This window comes from Phyllopteryx taeniolatus, chromosome 14, assembly GCF_024500385.1.
Source record: "Phyllopteryx taeniolatus isolate TA_2022b chromosome 14, UOR_Ptae_1.2, whole genome shotgun sequence".
Lineage (NCBI taxonomy): Eukaryota > Metazoa > Chordata > Actinopteri > Syngnathiformes > Syngnathidae > Phyllopteryx > Phyllopteryx taeniolatus.
In genome coordinates this window covers 2,401,100-2,420,350 of record NC_084515.1, presented here as the reverse complement: position 1 = coordinate 2,420,350, position 19,251 = coordinate 2,401,100, and the positions used below count along the sequence as shown (strand labels likewise).

The 19,251-nt window shown below is 44.4% G+C and overlaps 1 protein-coding gene and 1 long non-coding RNA gene across 3 annotated transcripts; both read right to left on the bottom strand.

The window, feature by feature from the left end:
* Nucleotides 1–305: 305 nt before the first annotated feature.
* Nucleotides 306–18,836, bottom strand: LOC133489428 (uncharacterized). Its single transcript, XR_009791902.1, has 4 exons — nt 18,517–18,836; nt 9,211–9,252; nt 9,078–9,128; nt 306–527 (listed from the first exon to the last, which is right to left on the bottom strand). It is a non-coding gene; the product is annotated as an uncharacterized LOC133489428 (long non-coding RNA).
* On the bottom strand, nt 13,112–17,642 carry si:ch211-106k21.5 (leucine-rich repeat-containing protein 38). Of its 2 annotated transcripts, XM_061798373.1 has the most exons (4): nt 17,566–17,606; nt 17,387–17,451; nt 16,803–17,281; nt 13,112–15,615 (listed from the first exon to the last, which is right to left on the bottom strand). In XM_061798373.1, the coding sequence occupies exon 4, from the start codon at nt 15,452–15,454 to the stop codon at nt 14,375–14,377; it is 1,080 nt and encodes a 359-aa protein (XP_061654357.1). In that variant the 5' UTR covers nt 15,455–15,615; nt 16,803–17,281; nt 17,387–17,451; nt 17,566–17,606; the 3' UTR covers nt 13,112–14,374. The 2 variants fall into 2 exon arrangements, with proteins under 2 accessions (XP_061654357.1, XP_061654356.1); XM_061798372.1 differs by having other exon boundaries at nt 17,387–17,642.
* Nucleotides 18,837–19,251: the final 415 nt, after the last annotated feature.

Here is a 19,251-nt window from a genome sequence, read left to right as displayed (position 1 = left end):
TACCCTGCACAGATTCAAGACAACCTTGCTTGACGCAACAAAGCAAACCCAAAACATAACCAAGACCAAGCTTTCTGGCATCAGGAAGCACGTTTTGCTTCAGAATGCCTTGATAGTCTTGAGATCTTCTTGTATCCTGCACAGATTCAAGATACACTGTATCGGATGTATTTATATATGGTATATCACAGTATGTATGTATGGGGAAGTGCAAAAATAAATATAATAAACATAAGAACAGAAAAAAGGCAAACAGCTAATGATTTATCAAAATTTTACAAATATTTGTAAAATATTTGCTCTTGTTAAACTTTAAATTGGATGACTTTGACCCGCAACATAACAGGAGGGTCAGTAATGGACATTGAGAAGCATATTGGCCTATTGGTTAGTATGTCTGCCTCACTGTTCTGAGGTTCTGGGTTTTAATCTGGGCTCTATTGCCTTCCGGTGTGGGCTTGTCATGTTCTTTCCATGTTATCTCGTTGCGTGTGTTTTCTGCGGGTACTCCGGTTTCTGCACACATTCTGAAAAACATGCATGATAGGGTCAGTTTGGTACAATTTGCTGGCAACCAGTCTCTCAGCAAATCTCACTTTAGGTTAACTGGAGACTCTAAATTGTCCATGAATGCTTGTGTGTCTATATCTGCCTGGCCATTGACGAGTGACTAGTCTGGGGTGTACCCCGCCACATTAGCAGAAATGAACAGTCATAAGAAATATCTGTCCAATACACAAATCCTCAAAACACACTTGTGCATATGAATTCCCCAGATTATTTCTTCACTCTTTTCAATAAAATACAAGAGTTGTTTTGGACACTGCACATGGCCTGCCCGAGGGACACAGTGAAGAGGAGGCTGCACTTGTGAATAACACTGCTGCCTTCTGTGTGTCTCCATGTGCTTTAATCCACAGAGATGACCCTCAAGTCTAGTGCAATGATCAGCTTTATACCACACAAGGAGGTCTTTTATGGTCCTCCTCCAGCATGTTCCAGATGCTCTTTCGTACGCATATACAGTGGGTACGGAAAGTATTCAGACCCCCTTAAATTTTTCACGCTTTTTTTATATTGCAGCCATTTGCTAAAATCATTGAAGTATTTTTTTTTCCTCATTAATGTACACACAGCACCCCATATTGACAGAAAAAAAACGTAATTGTTGAAATTTTGCTAATTTATTCAAAACAAAAAAATGATTTCACACAGCCATACGTATTCAGACACTTTGCTCAGTATTTAGTAGAAACACCCTATTGAGCCAATACAGCCATTAGTCTTTTTGGGAATGATGCAACCATTTTTTCACACCTGGATTTGGGGATCCTCTGCCATTCCTCCTTGCAGATCCTCTCCAGTTCTGTCAGGTTGGATGGTGAACGTTGGTGGGCAGCCATTTTCAGGTCTTTCCAGAGATGCTCAATTGGGTTTAAGTCAGGACTCTGGCTCGGCCATTCAAAAACAGTCACTGAGTTGTTCTCAGTTGTTCACTCCTTTGGTATTTTAGCAGTGTGCTTAGGCTCATTGTCTTTTTTGAAGGTGAACCTTCGGCCCAGTCTGAGTTTCTGCGCACTCCTGGAGCTCAGCCACAGTGATCTTTGGATTCTTCTTTACCTCGCTCACCAAGGCTCTCCTCCCCCAATTGTTCAGTTTGGCCGGACGGCCAGCTCTAGGAAGGGTTCTGATCGTCCCAAACTTCTTCCATTTCAGGATCATGGAGGCCACTGTGCTCTTAGGAACCTTATGTGCAGCTGAATTTTTTTTGTAACCTTGGCCAGATCTGTGCCTTGCCACAATTCTGTCTCTGAGCTCTTCAGGCAGTTCCTTTGACCTCATGATTGTCATTTGCTCTGAGATGGACTATGAGCTGTAAGGTCTTATATAGACAGGTGTGTGGCTTTCCTAATCAAGTCCAATCAGTATAATCAAACATAGCTGGACTCCAATGAAGGTGTAGAACAATTTTAAGGATGATCAGAAGAAATGGACAGCACCAGAGTTAAATATATGAGTGTCACAGCAAAGGGTCTGAATACTTATGGCTGTGTGATTTTTCAGTTTTACTTTTTGAATAAATCATCAGAAATTTCAACAATTGCGTTTTTTCTGTCAATATGGGGTGTTGTGTGTACATTAATGAGAACAAAAATAACTTAAATGATGTTAACAAATGGCTGCAATATAGCAAAGAGTAACAAATTTAAGCGGGTCTGAAAACTTTCTCTACCCACTGTACAGTATACGGTATTGTGATGCAACAAGAAGATGTGTAGCAAAGCAGGCCCAACTTCCTGACACTGCTTTCTAACACCTAGACAGCACATTTCTCTCTGGAATCCCTCAATAGTCCTGAGATTTTGTTTTACCCAGCGCAGATTCAAAATACCCAGTGCCGGATGCAGTAAAAAGAAATAACCCAGTTTCCTCCATATTTCACAGTAGCTAATGATAGGTGAAAATACTACACCGTTTTCAACCTACAAAAAGGTTTATCCTTCTTCGTACTATGCCAACACTTCGCCATCATTGTTTTTCTGTTTTGTTATTTTGTTTGTTTGAGGAATTTGAGATAGTTTGTATCATATGGATAGGAAGTTATTTTTTAAGAAAAAATACGGGATACATGCAAACAAAGCCCTTTAAATACCACATAACTATACAACACTATAAAATGGTGATTAAAAAAAAAAAAAAGCCTGTATCTTTTCAAGATGAATTGGTTGTTGGTGTCTAACAAAAATATTTTGAAGCTAAACCATGACATCTCCTGGTTGAGCAGAATACGTGCACATACAGTAATGTACCCGGGTGACTTGAGGGATTTTCACCTATTAGCTGCTATCATGTTCAGTTCATGTTCAGTTATTGTATGGATGAATACTGAAATTAAATACAAACTATTTTATTGAAAATAAACAAATTGTACCTTTTTCTGCCGCTTGCGAGTAGGAAACAATGGCTGGATGTTGATTGGACGAACGGACTGTCAATATAGTTTGACTCTTTGTATGACGCCCAATGCCTGCGACTCCGCCAAAAAAATAATAATCACGAAAATTGTATCATTTTGTGTGCAACGTAAAGTCTGAACGACCGAAGAGTATCAAATAGTAGGGGAAAGTGTGTAGTTAGAAGATCGCTCTTATAAAATAGACATGTTTATTTAGTACTCATTTAATGCAGGAGATGTTGTGTGCTCCAGAGGTTAAATATGCTTGTCAAGTCACTCTGAATGATAAGTGGAATCTACTATTACATTATATTGGAACACATTGATCTTATTTGTCCACATTGACAATTATTATGGTGTATTTAGGAATATATATGTATCAGTGAAAATTTATAATTGCTGAAAGTAGTTCAGAAGAAATATGTGCCAGCAGGAACGTAATTTGAATCATTTATATTTGAATTTGAATTTCTACACTTGAATATCCATCCATCCATCCATTTTCTGAGTGCTGGAGCCTATCCCAGCTATCATCGGGCAGGAGGCAGGTTACACCCTGAACTGGTTGCCAGCCAATCGCAGGGCACACATAAACAAACAACCATTCGCACTCACATTCACACCTAGGGGCAATTTAGAGTCTTCAATTAACCTACCATGCATGTTTTTTGGGGGGATGTGGGAGGAAACCGGTGTGCCCGGAGAAAAACCACACAGGCACGGGGAGAACATGCAAACTCCACACAGGCGGGGCCGGGGATTGAACCCCGGTCCTCAGAACTGTGAGGCAGACGCTCAAACCAGTCGTGCCACCGTGCCGCCTACACTTGAATAATTGCATTCAAAAACTAAATTTGAAAAGCATAATTAGAATTTTTATTCATCCATTCACTGAGCCGCTTATCCTCACAAGGGTCGCGGGAGTGCTGGAGCCTATCCCAGCTTTCAACGGGCAGGAGGCGGGGTACACCCTGAACTGGTTGCCAGCCAATCGCAGTGAATTTGTATTGTTTAATTTGAAACATTACATTTAAAAACTGAATCTGAATAGTACAATTTGATTTTTATCTGCAATGAAAATTCAAATGATATATTTTCACATTCAGTTTGATCATTTTAGATTCAGATTGACAAATAAAATTCCAGTTTAGCTGTGACAGACATCCGGGGACTGTAAGGAATAGCAATCGTTTGGCGATACACAGATCTCCTCTTAGGCCAATCAGCGCCTTCGTTTTTTATCATCTGGCGTAGGCACTCTCCGGAAAGTCAAATCTTCTAACCGGCTACAGTATTTTAACCTTTATACCACTTTTCCTTAACCTTTGGAGAATGCATCACATGGTCAGAAAGAGATAAAAAGGTGCTTCCTTTCGAACATAGGAAAGGACATATCACACCAATGTGACTAAGTCGTCTTTCCGTTTTTTTCGCGTCATCCAAACATTGAACTCTATGCCTAAGGCTTTACTGCAGTGATTCCCAACCAGTGTGCCGGGGCACATTAGTGTGCCGTGAGCGCTCCCCAGGTGTGCCATGGGAAATTAAAAAAATTTATGTAATTGTTCAAAACGTTCTTTATTTACAAGAAATAAGGTATCTTTGTTCATCTATTTATTCCAGTGAGGCATAGTGACAGACAGAACAAATAAATGCTCTTGTATTAGATGGCAGGAAGTAAATACAGTAATTAATGTATCCACTTTTTGTGATATTTTTGTTTGTTGGTGTGCCGGGAGATTTTTCAGTTGTAAAATATGTGCCTTGGCTCCATAAATGTTGGAAATCACTCCTTTACTGACACCAAGGGGTAGAAACAGCACACACCACATCTCGATACAGACAGTACTGTTTCAGATGAATTGTGGGGGTTTACATGAATTACTTGTAGTCCAACTCTTATGCATCCCTTGTCCATTTTCTTTTGGACTTTTTTTGGGCTTTGATGTTTTCACCAACGGCAAAACTGTTAAAGTCAAAGGTTAGAGGGGTGAAATCTGGCCACACAGTTTTGAACAAGTTAAACTTTAAAACTATGGCGCCATTTCCAAGTAGAGCCCAAACGCTTTATCGCGAATCCGAGTTGTTTGTGCTACAAGTTGGAAAAGCTTGTAAGATGTGCTCTACTCTGAATCCCAATTGTTCCACTCCAATTTCAGGAAAAGGCTTCAGACACACTCTATAGTCAATCCAAATGGTTAAAATGGCGATTAGGAAAGTAGTCATTTGTATTTTTACGGGTTGCAAAGCGGCGGCATACAGGGCAAGATCCTTGCAGTTCTGGCGCATTCTTTCAAAATCAGATCATTGGTAAGCCATGCATTTTTAACGCTAATGTTGTGAGAAGGGTTTCAAATTATATTAAAGCATTTGTGATCATGGCTTGGGGTATCGTTAGAGTTTAAATTTACTCACAAATTGTTACTATTCTTGTGAGGGCTTGGTCTCTAACCCCCGCAAATTGTATTTACGTATGTTTTTACACTTTAGAGGATCACATTGTACTTATACAAACCCCAATTCGAATGAAGTTGGGACATTGTCTAAAACATAAATAGAATCACAATACGATTTGCAAATACTTTTCAACTTATATTCAACCTAATACACTACAAAATGTTCAAACTGATAAACTATTGTTTTTTTCTGGATATTCCCTTTCCCTTTTCACTCATCAAGCTTTTGATGATATTATGGACCGTAGATAATAAAATCCCTAAATTCCTTGCAATTGCACATTGAGGAACATTGTCCGACTATTTTCTCATGCACTTGTTCACAAAGAGGTGAACCTGACCCCATCTTTGTTTGTGAATGACTGAGCAATTCAGGGAAGTTCCTTTTATACCAAATCATGGCACCCACCTGTTCCCAATTAGCCAGTTCACCATGTTCCAAACAGGTGTTTGATGAGCATTCCTCAACTTTCTCAGTCTTTTTTGCCACCTGTCCCAGCTTTTTTGGATCATCTATCCATCCATTTTCTGAGCCGCTTCTCCTCACTAGGGTCGCGGGCGTGCTGGAGCCTATCCCAGCTTTCATCGGGCAGGAGGCGGGCTACACCCTGAACTGATTGCCAGCCAATCGCAGGGCACATACAAACAAACAACCATCCACACCTACGGGCAATTTAGAGTCTCCAATTAATGCATGTTTTTGGGATGTGGGAGGAAACCGGAGCGCCCGGCGAAAACCCACGCAGGCATGGGGAGAACATGCAAACTCTACACAGGTGAGGCCGGGGATTGAACCCGGGCCCTCAGAACTGTGAGGCTGACGCTCTAACCAGTCGTCCAACGTGCCGCTTTTTTGGAACGTGTTGCAGCAATAAAATTCTAAGTTAATGATTATTTGCTAATAAAAACTAAAGTTTATCAGTTTGAACATGAAATATCTTTTCCTTGAAGTGTATTCAGAATCAGAATCATCTTTATTTGCCAAGTATGTCCAAAAAAAAAAAACACACAAGGAATTTGTCTCCGGTAATTGGAGCCGCTCTAGTATGACAACAGACAGTCAATTGACAGAGAACACTTTTGAGACATAAAGACATTGACAAAAAATATTCAATTGAATATAGGTTGAAAATGATTTGCAAACCCGACTGTCAAACTCCGGAAGTTTGCAGATGACACCACTGTCATCTGCCTCATCAAGGACGGTGACGAGTCTGTATATCGACAGGAAGCGGAGCGGCTGGAGCTGTGGTGCGGCCGACACAACCTGGAGCTGAACACGCTCAAGACTGTTAGAGATGATCGTGGACTTTAGGAGGCATCCTTCGCCACAGCTGCCCCTCACGTTGTCCAGCTGCTTTGTGTAAACCGTCGAGACCTTCAAGTTCCTGGGAATTACAGTTACTCAGGACCTGAAGTGGGCGACCAACATCAACTCCGTCCTCATAAAGGCCCAGCAGAGGATGTACTTCCTGCGGCTTCTGAGGAAGCACGGCCTGCCACCGGAGCTGCTGAGGCAGTTCTACACAGCGGTCATCGAATGAGTCCTGTGTTCTTCCATCACAGTCTGGTTTGGTGCTGCTACAAAAAAGGACAAACTCCGACTGCAAAGGACAATCAAAACTGCTGAAAGGATTGTCGGTACCCCCCTACCCACCATTGAGGACTTGCACGCTGCCAGAACTAAGACAAGGGTGTGCAAAATCCTCTCGGACCCTCCGCACCCCGGTCACCAGCTCTTCCAGCTCCTTCCCTCAGGTAGGCGCTACCGATTAATGCAAACTAGAACTAGTAGACATTCCAACAGCTTCTTCGCTCTTGCGATCAACTTCTTAAACACCTGACCTACAATTCCATTACAACATGCTGGCAATTTTTTGACTTGATTTCGTTGTCACATTTCTGTGGGGCCAATTATGTATTACTCGTGCACTCACTGTAGTTGTCTCGCCATGCTGCACTATTTGCATATACTGACCACTCATGCCAGAGTAGCATCTGCTTCATTTGCACACTGATTGAGGAGTATCTGTAACATTTGCACAACCAACATTGTCCCAGATTATCGCACTACTCGTCACTTTAAACCGCATACACTCCTTGAAGTCTCAGCGCCCTTTGCACAATGGTCATTGCACCGCACTATTGCAATATTAGTCATTCGAACTGCTCTAAGTGCTAGAGGACTCTGCATCTTTTTGCACAATTGTCAAAAAAACAAAAAAAAATGTACCGGCATTACCAGATAACTAGGAACCCTTTACTGCTCAGTGACTGTTTTTTTTTTTTGTCAATGTCTTTCTGTCTCCAAAGTGTTCTGTAAATTGACTGTCTGTTGTCGTACTAGAGCGGCTCCAACTACCGGAGACAAATTCCTTGTGTGTTTTTTGGACATACTTGGCAAATAAAGATGATTCTGATTCTGATTGAATTGGTTTTATTTAGGTTTTACACAACGTCACAACTTCATTGGAATTGGGTTTTGTACGAAGTGTGTGTTTCAGTATGATTTTGCATGTTGTCCATCATCGAGATATGAGCAGTGCAAACACAAACGCCATACGGTCCATCCCACTCACATAATTGCTCTTTTGGCAGTGGTTGCGGCGGCACGGTGGCGACTGGTTAGAGCGTCAGCCTCACAGTTCTGAGGACCTGGGTTCAATCCCTGGCCCCGCCTGTGTGGAGTTTGCATGTTCTCCCCGTGCCTGCGTGGGTTTTCTCCGGGCACTCCGGTTTCCTCCCACATCCCAAAAACATGCATTAATTGGGGACTCTAAATTGCCCGTAGGTGTGAATGTGAATGTGAGTGCGAATGTTGTTTGTTTGTATATGCCCTGCGATTGACTGGCAACCAGTTCAGGGTGTACCCCGCCTCCTGCCCGATGATAGCTGGGATAGGCTCCAGCACGCCCGCGACCCTAGTGCGGTGAAGCGGCTCAGAAAATGGATGGATGGATGGCAGTGGTTGCCACTCTCAACACATTTATTTTTCACATGGTTACATTGACTCCTGCTTCAAATCATCTTTGCTCTGCTTTGCGCACAATTTTTATGAAGACCTTTCAGCTTCCTTTAGACATCACACTGATGCTTTGGGCAAATTCTACGTTAACTACTGAATGATACGACTAAAATAATTTGAAACTACTTAACCTTTGAAGAGGCTTGACTGATGTCACTGGAAAGGCAAAAGAAAGGTTTTTTTCTAAAGGACCAAGGCTCATAAATTAAATGGAAAGTCTGACATTTTAGGGTCATTTTGACCTATTCAGGGTTCTTTCAAGGACAAACTTGTACTACAATTTTTTTGAGGTTACTACCAAATAAGAAGTATGTTGTGACGTCACAACCGTCATTGCATCATGTCCCCAGCATTTATGTTGTATAACATCATCTTTGGGGATACATGTGACCCAAGCCACTGCCTCTATGAACAAAGGAAAACAATGGGTGTCACTAACGGTCATTTCTGATCACACCTGTGAATAATTTCCCTTCCGACTACACCCCGCATCTATGGCGCGGTATATGACGTCTGACCGCGCCCCGTGGACTTTGCCAAGGCAGCTGCAAAGGATTAACGCCTACGCATATTTCCCAGGTCAAGCCTCCATGTTTTCCCAAGGTCACAACGCCACATCTGAAAAGAATTGGGTACTCACGTGACTCGTGCACGGGACTTTGGGTGTTTGAGATGTTAGGGTTCATGGAGTCTGAAAAAAATCTTTATCAATGAGTGTTTAGCAAAGAAAATGTGTTTTTTTTCTAAAATTCCTTCTTATCCAGAGAACTCACCACATGGCATGGGTTGTGCAAAATGCTGACAGGTCCTACAGTCTGAAAAAAATCCATATCAGTGAGTATTTAGTTCCCCTTATGGCTGTGGCATTTTCCATCTCTCTTATGTATACAAGAGCGATGGGTGACACTAAATTGCAAAACACTCGCTTTTTCGTCACTACATGTGGGTGGAGCATGGTGGCAAAGTTTGATGATTCGCCATAAAAATTTTAAATCTGAATCCAGTTTGACTTGATTTTGGTGGTCTATCACAAGTAGACATAAAAAAAGTCTCAAGAACGTGTGGCCATAAACACACAGGAAGTCTGCCATTTTGGTTTGAAGCATGGCAACAAAGTTTAATGTCTCACCAGACAACACTTTTTAAAAAAATTCAGTCCCCAGAGCCAGTTAACCTTAGCAACATGAATTTTGGCGGGTATTCCAACAAAAAAAGTCTCTAGAACACGGGCCAGAAAACACACAGAAAATCTGACATTTTGGTTTGAAGCGTGGCAGTGACGTTTAATGACTCCCCATAAAACACTTTTTCGAAAATTTTACCCCCAAAGCTAGTTTCACTTAGCAACATGAAATGTGGTGGGCATGTCTGTCATGAGTAAACCTACAAAAATGTCTCGAGACAAGACTCCTATTTTGGTTTCAAGGATGGCGGCAACTTTTAATAACTCGCCATAAGATGCTTTTTTTTTTTTTTTATTCAGCCCCCAAAGCCAGTTAACTTCCATCCATCCATCCATTTTCTGAGCCGCTTCTCCACACTAGGGTCGCGGGCGTGCTGGAGCCTATCCCAGCTATCATTGGGCAGGAGGCGGGGTACACCCTGAACTGGTTGCCAGCCGATCGCAGGGCACATACAAACAAACAACCATACGCACTCACATTCACACCTACGGGCAATTTAGAGTTTTCAATTAACCGACCATGTATGTTTTTTTGGGATGTGGGAGGAAACCGGAGTGCCTGGAGAAAACCCACGCAGGCACGGGGAGAACATGCAAACTCCACACAGGCGGGGCCGGGGATTGAACCCCGCTCCTCAGAACTGTGAGGCTGAACCTCAAAACAGTCGGCCACCGTGCCGCTGCCAATTAACTTTAGTGGGCATTACTATCATGAGTAGAACAACAAAAAAATGTTTTAAGACCAAAAACACAAAGGAAGTCTGCCCTTTTGGTTTGATGCATGGCGACGAAGTTTATTGACTCACAATAACACTTTTATTACAAAGTCAGCCCCCAAAGCCAGTTAACCTTAGCAACATGAAATTTGGTGGGCATGTTACCATGAGCAGACCAACTTACAGTACAAGTTTCAAGAACATGTACCCGAAAAGTCACATGAAGGCGGCTATTTCTAATTGAATCAGACATTTTAGGGTCCATTTGTCCATTTGCAGGGGTCCTTCAAACACGAGCTCATCTTATACATTTTGTTTGATTGCTACAGATTTTTATCACTTATATGTGACAGATGCGCAACGCTAACCTGAAGAGCCTCAATTGCAGGTCCTACTGGCAGAAAAAAATAAATGCGATATATAATGCGTTCATTGTTCATCCCCACCGGTTGAGAGGCACACAAGCATACCAGTTGTACTTGTTTCTTATTGTTTTCCATCTGAGATGTGTCAGGCATCCTTCAAGCTGCACAACCGGAAATGTGAGTGCTGACAAAGCACAAACCGCGATGGCAAGTCCTGGCAGGACACGTTCTAGTGCATCAACAAGACCCAGACCTGGCATCTCAAGGAAATGAGCAGGATTGTCATTATTGGGATACCTAACACGGCCCTTTGCCATTTGAGTGCCGTGGAAAGATGTAATTAGTCCATTGTGTTAGCTAAAGAACAGTATAATAAAATAGAAAAGTAGTCTTGAGTTAGCTGTGGGGGAGGTGGGGTGGGCTGGTTTGTCTTCCGGCCCGCAGGAGTACTTACACTTACTCTTCACATTTATTTATTTTGTTACTCACACTGTACATATTTCGCACATTGGGCACATTCAGGGTCCCCTGGGGGGCTGGCGCGAGACATGATGAAGCGGACGCCGGGCCAGGACCTGGCAAATCTTTGCTGGTCCCCTGACCAGTGGCTCCCCTTTGCTGCTCAGCCAGTCCTCCAGTTTTAATGCATCATACACCCGTCAGTGGGGGCAGGGCAGTGTCAGGCTGGGGAGGACACTCGGCCAGGTGTTCTGGCACTCCTGCCTGCTCTCTAGCCCACCATGCCTTGCATGCCATTCATTCACCATGCCCCCGCTGATTTTTAATGCACTACAGGCTTGGGTGAGGGTACTTCAGGCCTGGGTGAGGGTAACGGTTGTGAGTCATAATTGCCCCATGACCGTCTTGCGGGTACTACAGGCCTGGGGGAGGGTAATGGTTGTGAGTCATAATTGCCCCATGACCATCTTGCCTCACCCCCACCAGTCTCCCCAATTATAATGCATGACATCCCACATCACATGATCAGGGTACAGGGACAATGTTTGCCAGTCGGAGACCTGGTATCCATCCATCCATCCATTCTCTACCGCTTATCCGGGTCGGGTCGCGGGGGCAGTAGCTTCAGCAGGGACGCCCAGACTTCCCTCTCCCCAGCCACTTCATCCAACTCTTCCGGGGGGATCCCGAGGCGTTCCCAGGCCAGCCGAAGGATGTAGTCTCTCCAGCGTGTCCTGGGTCGTCCCCAGGGTCTCCTCCCGGTGGGACATGCCCGGAACACCTCACCAGGGAGGCGTCCGGGAGGCATCCGAATCAGATGCCCCAGCCACCTCATCTGGCTCCTCTCAATGCGGAGGAGCAGCGGCTCTACTCTGAGATCCTCCCGGATGACCGAGCTTCTCACCCTATCTCTAAGGGAGAGCCCGGACACCCTGCGGAGGAAACTCATTTCGGCCGCTTGTATCCGGGATCTTGTTCTTTCGGTCACGACCCACAGCTCATGACCATAGGTGAGGGTAGGAACGAAGATCGACCGGTAAATTGAGAGCTTCGCCTTTCGGCTTAGCTCTTTCTTTACCACAACGGACCGATACAAAGTCCGCATCACTGCAGACGCTGCACCGATCCGCCTGTCGATCTCCCGTTCCATTCTCGTGAACTCGTGAACAAGACCCCAAGATACTTGAATTCCTCCACTTGGGGCAGGATCTCATCCCCGACCTGGAGATGGCATGCCACCCTTTCCCGACTGAGGACCATGGTCTCAGATTTGGAGGTGCTGATTCTCATCCCAGCCGCTTCACACTCGGCTGCGAACTGCTCCAATGAGAGTTGGAGGTCACGGCTTGATGAAGCCAACAGAACCACATCATCTGCAAAAAGCAGAGATGCAATACTGAGGCCACCAAACCGGACCCCCTCTACGCCTCGGCTGCGCCTAGAAATTCTGTCCATAAAAGTTATGAACAGAATCGGCGACAAAGGGCAGCCTTGGCGGAGTCCAACCCTCACCGGGAACGAGTCCGACTTACTGCCGGATATGCGGACCAAACTCTGACTCCGGTCGTACAGGGACCGAACAGCCCGTATCAGGGGGTTCGGTACCCCATACTCCTGGAGCACTCTCCACAGGACTCCCCGAGGGACACGGTCAAACGCCTTCTCCAAGTCCACAAAACACATGTAGACTGGTTGGGCGAACTCCCATGCACCCTCGAGGACCCTGCCGAGGGTGTAGAGCTGGTCCACTGTTCCACGGCCAGGACGAAAACCACACTGCTCCTCCTGAATCTGAGATTCGACTTCCCGACGGACCCTCCTCTCCAGCACCCCTGAATAGGATTTTTACTTTGACATGAGTGTTTCACACAGTCTCAGGTGGTGATAATGTAAATTGGCCCCGCTGTTACACATCACAGTGGGGAGAATTTCACAAGGGGTCACTCACAGACACATTTCCAGTGTTTTATTGTTTTTTATGTTACAATTATACAGCTGTTAATTCATGGGTGAGCAAGTGCCTGTCCTAGGTGAGGCGGGATTCATTCTGGACTGGTTGGCAGCCGATCGCGGGACACATATTGTATAGACAAACAAACATTCACACTCACATTCACATTATCATATTGTCCTATGGACGAGTTAGGCTACAGTCACACTGCAGGTCAATTCCAATTTTTTGCCCAATGTGACATGTATCTGATTTTTTTTCATGTCAACGTGAACAGTAAGTACAATTGCGATTTTTTTCAAATCTGACTGAGGCCTCTATTGTACAGTATGTGGATATAAATTGGATATGCATCCGATAAGACTGCAGTCTGGATGCTCAGGTCACGGTCATCCGACCTATACGACCTATCAGGCGAAAACTGTCACAATTGTTCGACAAAACAGACACACACAACAAACAATGGCAGACAAAGAACCAGAAAACAGCCAGTGGCAAAAAGAAGATGCTTTAAAACTGATAAATACAGACCCGTTCCAAAAAATTAGAATATCATGGAAAGGTTTATTTCCATAATTCTAGTCAAAAAGTTAAACTTTTATAGATTATAGATTCAGGGCCCACAATTTAAACCATTTCAAGTATTTATTTGTTTATTTTTACATAATTTGGGCTTCCAGCTCATAAAATCCACGAAATCAAGAATTCCAAAAATTAGAATACTGTGAAAAATATCGGCCCAAATTTTGCAGGCCATAAATGTTATAAAGTAAGTGTCGCACACTGATCATCTACTAAACTCAAAGCACCTGCACAGGTTTCCCCAGGTGTCATTAAATTGCTTCAGTTTGGTTCAATTGTTGGGTTCAATATGGGGAAGACTGCAGATTTGACAACTGGCCAGAAGACAATCATTGATACCCTCCATAGGATGGGTAAGCCACAAAAGTTCATAGCTAAGGAGGCTGGCTGTTCACAGAGTGTTGTGTCCAAGCAAAACAATGGAAAGTCTTTTTGAATGGAATTATGGAAATAAATAAACTTTTTAATGATATTCCAATTTTTTGGGGAAAGGGTCTGTACTGTATATGGGGGAATTGTTTTCAGTTAACCTAACATGCATGTTTTGGGAATGTGGGAGGAAGCCAGAGTACCCAGAGAATACCAGGAAGGCCGTAGATTCGAACACCAAACCAAACAGTAAAGGCTGATTTAGCATCCTTTGCGGCTCCACTCTTAGACACTCCCGAAAAATCCTAAACGTCAACCCTCGTGGTCCGAGTCGTCCAGTTGGATTCCCGGCACCAGGCTGTAGTATTCCGTGGACTGAGTCATGTAAGCTTTTTCCCGGTCGGTTGAGTCTTTCAGAACTTCTGTCACACTAACTGCATCTGGCTCAGACCTGCTGGGTCTCCTCCCATTAGACCCTGAGTGAAGCGACTCCATGGACCCCAGCGGGACCTCCTCGTCTTCATTGGTGCTTTCCAGCATCTTGGAAGCCGGGATCAGGATCCCCTCCCCAAGGTGGTCTGCTGAATTCTGCGTCAGGTCCCTGTCCCCCTTGGACCCGGTGCCTCTGGAGCTGGAGGTCTGTTTTTTGGATGCCCCAAATGCTGGGGCCTCCTTTCTCTTCCTACCGCAGCACCAGCACACCAGAAGTGTGGCGAGGATGAGGATTGGTAGTGCCACGAAGAGGGCGGTAAGGCTGGTCGGCCGGCATGCGTCGCTCAGCTTGGCCGAGCGCGCCACCCGACCCGCCAGGGTCCAGGGCGTGGCGCACGTCAGGTTTCTCGCCAGCTCCTCCGCTTCCAAGATCTCCAGAAAGGAACAGGAGCACTCCCAGGGGTTCCCATCCAGCTCCAGGCTCCGGAGGACGGGCCTCTGTAGCACCGACGCCGGCAGGGAGCGCAGTTGGTTCTCTCGCAGGTCCAGCCGTAGCAGGTTATCTGAGTCCTGCAGGAATCCCACAGGGAGCTCCACTAGCATGTTCCGGCTCAGATCCACCACCTTCAGACGGGGCTGTCCTGCCAGGAAGTAGCGCGGTAATGCTGCAATTCCATTGTGCGCTAGGTAGACTTTTTCCAGTAGGGATGCCCCCACGCTGGATAGCTCCAGGGAGGTGATGTTGCACCTGGAGAGATCCAGAATGTGAAGGCCGGAGTGGTTGGTCAGACGAGACCAGGGCACAAGGCCCAGCGTGGAACCTGAGTAGTTGAGGCAGCAGACCCCAACGGGCACCTCAGAAGGGAACTCGGACAAAATGGTGGCCGGCGGGCACAAGCAGGTGCTGGCGACGGCCGCCCTCAACAGCGGGAAGACGAAGGCAGTCCACCCACCAAGCATTTCTCACAGGAGAGATCACCAAGCTTGTTCAGCAAACCACCTCAGAGGGCGGAAGTGGGCTCGTAAAGATCCAGGCTTCTCAGAGGACGCCCAATTGCCACGGAGACATCAGGCATTGGCATGGTGACCGCATCGCTAGGGATCGGGAACGTTGTGCTGGGCTGCAGAGAGGAAGCAGATGTGGAAGTTTATTTAGCATTATCTACAGTCTCCAGTGGCATAAACTTTAATAAAATATTATGTAATTTGGCAAACTTTGTCTGGTAAAAAACTTTGTCTGTGAACACTAAAATGTTTCCAATGTTTACTCATTAAAAAAATATATCTTTTTGATAATTTTGGTCTAGAGTTATATTTATTTATTGTATCGTGTACTTAGCATCTGTCTTGTAAAGAACTTCATGCAATTTTATCAACCCGGTTCTCATAGGTAGGTTTGTCTTAAGAATAGTGGAGGCTGAAGTATAAGGCCACTTTTTGAGGAAATACGGTATTCCCTGGCAGGGAGTTAGGGACTTCCTGTCATATGCAGAATGATTGTCCTTTTATTCCAAGGATGATGTGTGTGTGTGTGTGTGTGTATGTTAATGTGTGATCTTTAAAACTGAGAACCGGGATGACCTCATTCTCCAACAATGCCACATCCTCTCCCTTTTCCTGCGATACGCCTGCATTCTCCTTATCAAACCTCCCTAACCATAACACAACATCAACATAGTTTTTTTTTTGGCATGATTAAACATGTTGGGAAGTCAAGATGAACAATCCAAGATTTTAAAACACGCTAGTTTGCCCTTATTAGCTTTATGTTGTAGTCAGCAACATCTTTGTTTTTATATGATATGATTAAAACATGTTCTGTCGGCAAGTCAGAATGCTGTTTTGCCTTATAAGATGCACTTTGTAGTCAGAAACAGCTTTGTTTTTATGACGATTAAACATGTAGGCAAGTCACTATGAATGATCACAGTATTTAAAACAGTTTTGACCTGATAAGCTGCACTTTGTAGTCTGACATTGCTTAATTTAAGTCCAAATGAACTATTCAAGCATTTCAAATTTTTTTTATCGTTATTTGCTTCACTTCGTAGTCAGAAACAACTTTGTTTTTATGACATGATTAAACATGTAGATAAGCCAATATATTGTACATTTTGAGCATTTTTGGGCTTATTTTAACACTTTCTCTTGAGTTTTTGAATTGCATGGCGTGCTGCGTCAAATGCTCTCCATGGCCCACGTGCTTTATGTTGTTCACCTAAGACTTTCATCCATAAAGCAACAGTAACGTGTATTCCGAGGATGTGCTACATACGTGTGCTAGATAACACTTTAAAGTGACACTCACCTGAGGTGGCCATTTGGAAGCTCAGAGCCAATTCCCAAGATGCGGAATTCCAAATATGGATAATTTCCAAAGAATACTTAGAAGCTCGCCTTTCGACTGGCAGAGTGGAACCTCTCGTCTTTGTTCTTTTTCCTCCTCTTCCTCCTCCTTGAGTAGGAGGGTGTGTCTCCACATGTGTATACAGTTAGACTAAACACAAGGGACAGTAGCTCCCCCTTGTGGCTCTTTCAACCTTCTTACCCCAAACTTTTGCAAAAAAGAAAAACTGACTAGGTGGCAGTCACTGATGGTGTAGTGGTACACTCGCCTGACTTTGGTGCGGGCAGCATGGGTTCAGCCCCCACTCAGTGACGGTGTCAATGTGAGTGCGAATGGTTGTCTGTATTTATATGTGCCCTGCGACTGACTGGCGACCAGTTCAGGGTGTAATCCGCCTTTTGCCCGAAGTCAGCTGGGATAGGCTTCCAGCGCCCCGCGACCTTAACCAGGATAAGCAGTGTTGAGAATGGATGGTGGAACGGTGGACAACTGGTTAGCACATCTGCCTCACAGTTCTGAGGACCCGGGATCAAATCTGGCCTCACCTGTGTGGAGTTTGCATGTTCTCCCCGTGCCTGCATGGGTTTTCTCTGGGTACTCAGGTTTCCTCCTACATCCCAAAAACATGCATGCTAAGTTAATGGAAGACCGTAAATTGCCCATAGGTGTGAATGTGAGTGTGAATGGTTGTTTGTTTCCATGTGCCCTGCGATTGGCTGGCGACCTGTTCAGAGTGTACCCCCGCCTCCCGCCCGAAGATAGCTGGGATAGGCTCCAGCACGCAGGCGACCCTAGTGAGGATAAGCAGTACAGAAAATGAATGAATGAATGAAAAACTGACTAATGATGTTGATTGAGAAGTTAATGTTGTAAAAGTAATAGTGTTCTTTAAGTGTCTTAATTAAGTGTCTTCTTAATGCAGGCTTTTTAATTTAAATGTACATAGGATGATTTTTAAATATATACCTAAATACGGCGGCACGGTGACCGACTGGTTAGAGCGTCTGCCTCACAGTTCTGAGGACTGGGGTTCCCGCCTGTGTGGAGTTTGCATGTTCTCCCCGTGCCTGCGTGGGTTTTCTCCGGGAACTCCGGTTTCCTCCCACATCCCAACAACATGCATGGTAGGTTGATGATAGCTGGGATAGGCTCAGCACTCCCACGACCCTTGTGAGGAGAAGCAGCTCAGAAAATGGATGGATGGATGGATACCTAAATATATTTAGTAAAGGTGGAATGGTGGGCGACTGGTTAGCACAGCTGCCTCACAGTTCTGAGGACCGGTGTTCAAATCCTGGCTCCACCTGTGTGGAGTTTGCATGTTCACTCCATGCCTGCGTGAGTTTTCTCCGGGTCCTCCGGTTTCCTCCCACATCCCAAAATGTGTGGTAGGTTAATTGAAGACTCTGAATTGCGCCTAGGTGTGAAAGCGAGTGCACGCCCGTGACGCTGGTGAGGATTAGCAGTACAGAAAATGGATGGATGGATATTTAGTAAAGATATTTAAAAAATAATTAGAATATTGTAATATATATATATATATACACACAATATAGAATCCATGATAAGCATAACTATGTATCATGTATACTTTAGGATACCCAGCTCGACTTAAACATTTCTGTGTAAATGCGTGTGTACAAATCATGTGACTATTATTCAGTGCATGGCGTACCTCCTCGTCTGTTACCCAGAGATGTACTCGGACAGAGGTTGTAGTCAACCGGGGTCACCAATAGCCGTGCTCTCCTCTTGAGAACTCTGAACAACAAAGGCGATAAATTCACCGAACATGCCTCTAAAGTACAATGTGGAGCATTGATATTTTTAGCTTTTATCAAAGCTACTTGTTGCTAAATTGGGGCTAATAATTAATTAGATGTAACGTTCATGCTAATAACGTTCTAACGGTAATGCCACGAGTTAGATTGCCACGAAAATGGCAAAATTGCTTCTCCAAGGTGACCACGGTAAAGCCAGCTAGTGTATTGCGCGTGCAAGCCTACAAGGGACGTGGATTCGACCAGAGGGGAGGGGGAGGGGGAGGGAGGAGTGCAGTCAGGCTACATTCAAATCTTGCTAGCAGTTTTAGCACTACACACTGCACCTTGAAAGGTCATGGATATAATTTCTTAAATACGGTCATATATAGCAAATAATATTTAAAATGCAATTACATTTTTCATAAAATATTTATTATAATATTGTATTTTAATTATTATTGAAGAAAAAACTGCATTTTATTCAAATGTGCATATGGTAAAAACAACATAATATAATACAGTACAGGCAGCACGATGATCTAGTGATCCCCAAAAACATGCATGGTAGGTTGATTGAAGATTCTAAATTGTCCTTAGGTGTGAGTGTGAATGGTTGTTTGTTTATATGTGCCCTGCGAATGGCTGGT

Excerpts from the sequence above, each read along its gene's own strand:
- si:ch211-106k21.5 (XM_061798372.1), bottom strand. The coding sequence starts at position 15,454 with ATGCTTGGTGGGTGGACTGCCTTCGTCTTCCCGCTGTTGAGGGCGGCC.